This window comes from Rhodamnia argentea, chromosome 10, assembly GCF_020921035.1.
Source record: "Rhodamnia argentea isolate NSW1041297 chromosome 10, ASM2092103v1, whole genome shotgun sequence".
Taxonomy (NCBI): Eukaryota; Viridiplantae; Streptophyta; class Magnoliopsida; order Myrtales; family Myrtaceae; genus Rhodamnia; species Rhodamnia argentea.
This window is the reverse complement of record NC_063159.1, coordinates 23,649,058-23,653,981: the sequence shown is the minus strand read 5'-3', so window position 1 is coordinate 23,653,981 and position 4,924 is coordinate 23,649,058. Positions and strand designations below refer to the sequence as shown.

Sequence of the window (4,924 nt, the reverse complement as noted above, 5' to 3'; positions counted from 1 at the left end):
GATCACTCATCATCTACATACACGAGAAAAAACAAAATAACATACGGTCAACTCAAAAATCAGTTCAGAATTGTATACCGGTGCGCATTTGGCGTGAACCCCGGTCAAATTCCCACGCAAAACTTTAGACAAGCGCTCTCACATGCAATACATTTCTGAAATTCAGGGGCCAATTGCAAAAGACTAAAAACGTCAAGGGGGGCAAATCGGCAAAAACCCTAAGAACTAGAGGGGCAATATGCAATTCGCCCGTGGTCCTTCGAGTAGAGCTCGTGATTTAGTGCATGAGATTGCATCTTTTCACTGTTAATTCTCCCTGGGTTGCCCGACATTATTGAATCGTACCCTTTTCGGCCTTTCGAGAAGAAAAAAGAGAGAATTATTGAGGTGAATCACCGCAGTCGGAAGAGAAGCGGGGTTGGCTTGGCCGCCCAAGGAAAGGTCAAAAGTGAACAAAATAAACTTTGAAAAAAAAAAAAATTAAAAGCCTCATTTTGAACTTTGAGGATACATACTTAAAGTTTATAAGTACCTCTTTGTCGTTTTGCTTTGATTAATCACATGCCAATTAGTCATATTCTAGCCCCTTCCTCCTCCATGTCTAGCCGTTGTGACAATCACGTCTAATTTGTTTTTATTCATGATTTATGGGCACGAGCGTAGAGATCAAGCTAATCCCGAAAGCTCATAAAAGCATCTTTGCCAAGTCCAAATTTCCGACCGAACTCCCGACCGACACAGACGAGCTCGACCGAAAATGACATTTATTTAGCGGATAATTCCCACAGCACGCGAACTCATCCACGAGACTAAGCCACATAAAAAAAAATGTACACAAACTAAGGACAATTAAATTAGTAGCATGGTAGGGAACCAAAAAAAAAAAAAACAAAAACCTTGTCCATTCATTGGCTTACATTGGTTCCCTTCTCTCTTTTTCCAGCCACAATATATGCTCACTCATAAATCGAAAGTAGAAACGAAGGTAGTATTTAAATCCGCTTCTTGTCGTCACTATGCTTTACCGGACCTCTACTCAAACTCTATTGTCCGCTTTTGACCATATGGGACATTACCTGGGACATTACTTGGGAAAGCAACATCCCACCTCTCCACAAGCAAAACACAAAACCCATCCTTCAAATGCCCCCCCAAAACAAATGCCCCAACCAAAAAAGAGGAAGAAGAAGAAGAAAACGACTCCCACCCATTCCTTTGTGCGCCAACTGGACTACACTACTGCCCCTTCTCACTAAGAACGAGGGGCAGAACATGAAGTTATGAACCTTTGAGACAACCCTAAATAGACATCCTCGTGTCACATGTTTATTATGTCTATCTACCACATGAACAAATGAATCGGATATATGTTATATGTACCGCGTCGTGAAAATACGGGGAAATTGGATCGGTCCCCGTTCCGGACTTAATTCGACCGACCAAAAACCCCGGCTCGTCTATCAAACGATCTCGTCGCCGGGGTAATCGCGGTCCGAGGACGATGTCGAGATGGCCACCATGTCGTTGCATTCCGAGACGCTGTCTTGCAGGTTCAACAAGAGCTGCGAAGTGCTGAAGCTCATGGAAGGTCTGGTTCTCGGGACGATGGGCACTTCGGCCTCGCCCACCAGCATCTGGACCACGGTCCTCATCGTGGGCCGGGCCAACGGGTCGGGGTGCGAGCAGGCCAGCCCGACCAGCAGCACCCTCGCCATCTCGCCCTCGTCGAACTCTCCATCGAGCCTCGGGTCAGCCGCCGTTAGCAGCTTCTCTTCCTTGTGCAAGCTCCAAACCCACTCCACCAAATTGCTGCTCGTCCCGGCCCTGCCTGCCCCGCTGGTGTCCTTTTCGATCGGCCTCCTTCCGCTGGCCACTTCGAGGACCACCGCCCCGTAGCTGAACACGTCGCTCTTCTCGCTAGCTCTCCCGGTCAAGAGATACTCCGGCGCCAAGTAGCCCATTGTCCCGGCTGCCACCGTGGCATCCGGCGACTTGTCGTGCTCGATTTGCCTGGCTAGTCCGAAATCTCCTAACTTGGCATTGAAACCTTCATCCAGCATTATGTTGCTAGTCTTCACATCTCTATGGATCACTTGGTTTTCGCACTCTTGATGCAAGTAGGCCAGCGCCGATGCCACTCCTAGTAAGATCTTCCGCCGGTGAGGCCATGGCAAGGGCGTCCTCGCCTCGAAAAGCGCCTTGTCTAAGCTACCGTTCGGCATCAGGTCGTACACCAATAGAATTTCGCCCTTCTCGTGGCACCAACCTTGGAGGCGAACGAGATTCCGATGCCTGAGCGTGCCGATGATGGACAGTTCGGAGAAGAACTCGTTCTTCCCTTGTGTATTGTGGTTACATTTCTTCACGGCGACAATGTCGCCGTTCCCTGGCAATATGCCCTTGTAGACCGTCCCGAACGCGCCATGGCCGATGATCCGGTTAGCATTGAAGCATTTCGTGGCGGATTTTAGCTCTCGGTAGCTGAACTCCTTCGGCATCTTGATGATATCCACGGCGAGGGACTCCGACTTGTTCAACTGCTTGACTTTCTTGGAATAAACCCATATCAGAGCCCCCGCGAATAGAGCTAGGAAGAAGGCACCGGCTGTGACCACGCCGGCGACGGCCCCTGGACCTTGCTTGCAGAGCTGATTGTGGCAGGACGAAGATGGCGGGTTGTTGCTCTCCTTCTGCGGAGCACCACGGGAACCTGAAGGGGCCACCGAGGGCGGCGGCGCCTTGGCAGAATTTGCCGTTGGGTTCATCAAAGTAGCAGTGGGCGCCGGCGGAGGCGGCTGGGAGACCGAGTCGAAGGAGGAGCTGAAGCTCCACCACTCAATGCTGTGAATCTCGGTGCTCCCCTGAGTCGACCCAGAGAAGCCGACGTACATGAAGTCGTTCACGTACTGGGCGAGATCGAGATTCACCGACAGAATCGGGTCTTTGGGCTTCAGATTCGAGTACGATACGGACACATTGAGGACTCCATTCGACCCATCGAAGACAACCCAAGAATTGATCAAGTCGCTGCTCTTGAGATCGACGTCGATCGCGCCCAAATCGCCGACCTGCGACGACACCATGCTGTTCAGATCCAGACCCACGTGGTTGCCATTGATGTCCTTGAACTCGACGTCCATGAGAGTGTCAAACTCCACCGCCACGAAGGAAGCGGAGGAGGCAGGGGACGCGCCGTCGAGGAGGCCGAGGAACCCGCCGGCTCCGCCTAGGGAGTCGGCATCGGGGCAGATGAGGAAGGCGAGGCCGCCGCCGATGGAGGAGGGGTTCAGGTTGGCGACGGAGAAGGAGAAGAAGGTGGAGAAGCTCGCCGGGGAGCCGGCCCCGGGCTGCCGGAAACGGACGGGATTGGAGTAGAGGGCCCTGCCGGCGCCGGAGTTGGGGACGGCGAGGTCGCGCGTGAGCCGCACGCTGCCGTTTTCGAGGTGCGCGTCGCCGACGAGCTTGAGGCTGCTCAGCGTCAGCGTCCCGAAGTCGAATTCGGTACCTCCGGCGGCGGCGGCGACGCTCGTCCGGGTCGTCTTCTTCACAAGAACAGCGTCGAGAAAGCAGAGCGTGAACAGAACCAAGGCGATGCGGGAGAAACAACTGGGACGTCGAACCAACATTTTCCAAACTCTAGTGATCCGCCATTGGAGAGAGGAGTTGGTGAGATCTTTCCTCGACGGAGCCGAAATCGCAGGTGAGGTGTAAGAGATCGTGGAGAAGACGGTCGAAATCAGTCACGGGATGAGAGAGAGAGAGAGAGAGAGAGAGAGAGACTGGGTGTGATTCTTTGCCTTGAACCAAAACAGAACAACTTGGGGGAAACAACAAGGAATCCAAAGGAGATGGAGGAAGGCGACAGGTGGGCCGACGGAGCGACACGTGTACCCCCGCAACGGTTCTTTTAATTTTTTTTCTCTCGTGTTGTAAAAGGAAACTTCCCTTTTACTTCTTTTCCCAACCATTCGACGAAAACAAAAACAAAAAAAAAAAAAAGGAAAAGAAAAGTGATAGATGGAAGTGAAAATTTCGCCTTTCTTTGACTTTTAATGCGATTCCCCACTTAAGATCCGTTACTCTTTCTCGGCTCTAATTCGTCGGGTTTAATTTACCAAATTGCCCACACCATCTTGCTCCCCATTTTCGGTGGCCCCCACGCGAGGGGAGAAGTCGTCGTACTGTATCTGAATCTGACGTAACCACAACGGCTCAAACTATGACGGTTACTGTTGGTGCAGACATACGAACCGGCGGTTGTGTCGCCCGGCTCGACAGCCGGAAGTGGTCCGAACCCAACGACCGGCCTGGATCATCGGAACATCGATCCATCTGCCCTTTTTTTAATACCTCGTTTTGCATGATCTACATAGATGATGCATACCGATGCCATCTAAATCATCAATTATGTGGGCCCCACCATGAGATCCCACGCAATTGACAATCTGGATAAGTTCAAGCTGCATGGAATATAGCCCCGTGTAGCGTTCTTTTTTCTTTTTCTTTTCTTTCTTTCTTTTTCAAATTTGCTTCCTTTTGTCTATTTATTTGGAATAACTTTTCTTTCTTAATTTTTCAATTTATCCCAAAGATAAGATTCGCGCTATTAATCTTTTCTTTAAACAAGAAGTAATTCGAAGTGTGTATATATTTATATAAGGAAATCAATTTTCTCCGGTAACATTGATCATCCATTAAATAAAGCACCCAAGCTCGCTCAAAAGTATATTTTAGAGGTGGAGAATTGTCACTTTTGAAACTCCGACGGATCGATTATTTGATTTTGGCCTTTAAGTTATAAACTTACAGTGCATTTTTTATAAAACAATTTCATGGATAGATAAAGCAACTATGTCAACTTTAAAGAACAATAAATACTACAGTAGAATTAAGTGAAATCCTTTTATTATCCTAGTAGGTACAT

The 4,924-nt window shown here is 49.6% G+C and overlaps 1 protein-coding gene across 1 annotated transcript; it reads right to left on the bottom strand.

The window, feature by feature from the left end:
• Window positions 1-896: 896 nt before the first annotated feature.
• Window positions 897-3,874, bottom strand: LOC115735153 (L-type lectin-domain containing receptor kinase VIII.1-like). The gene has a single exon (XM_030666264.2). It carries the CDS (start codon window positions 3,624-3,626, stop codon window positions 1,461-1,463), a length of 2,166 nt encoding a protein of 721 aa, XP_030522124.1. The 5' UTR covers window positions 3,627-3,874; the 3' UTR covers window positions 897-1,460.
• Window positions 3,875-4,924: the final 1,050 nt, after the last annotated feature.

Bases quoted from the DNA above. Each gene is read 5' to 3' on its own strand.
- LOC115735153 (XM_030666264.2), bottom strand. From the start codon at position 3,626: ATGTTGGTTCGACGTCCCAGTTGTTTCTCCCGCATCGCCTTGGTTCTG.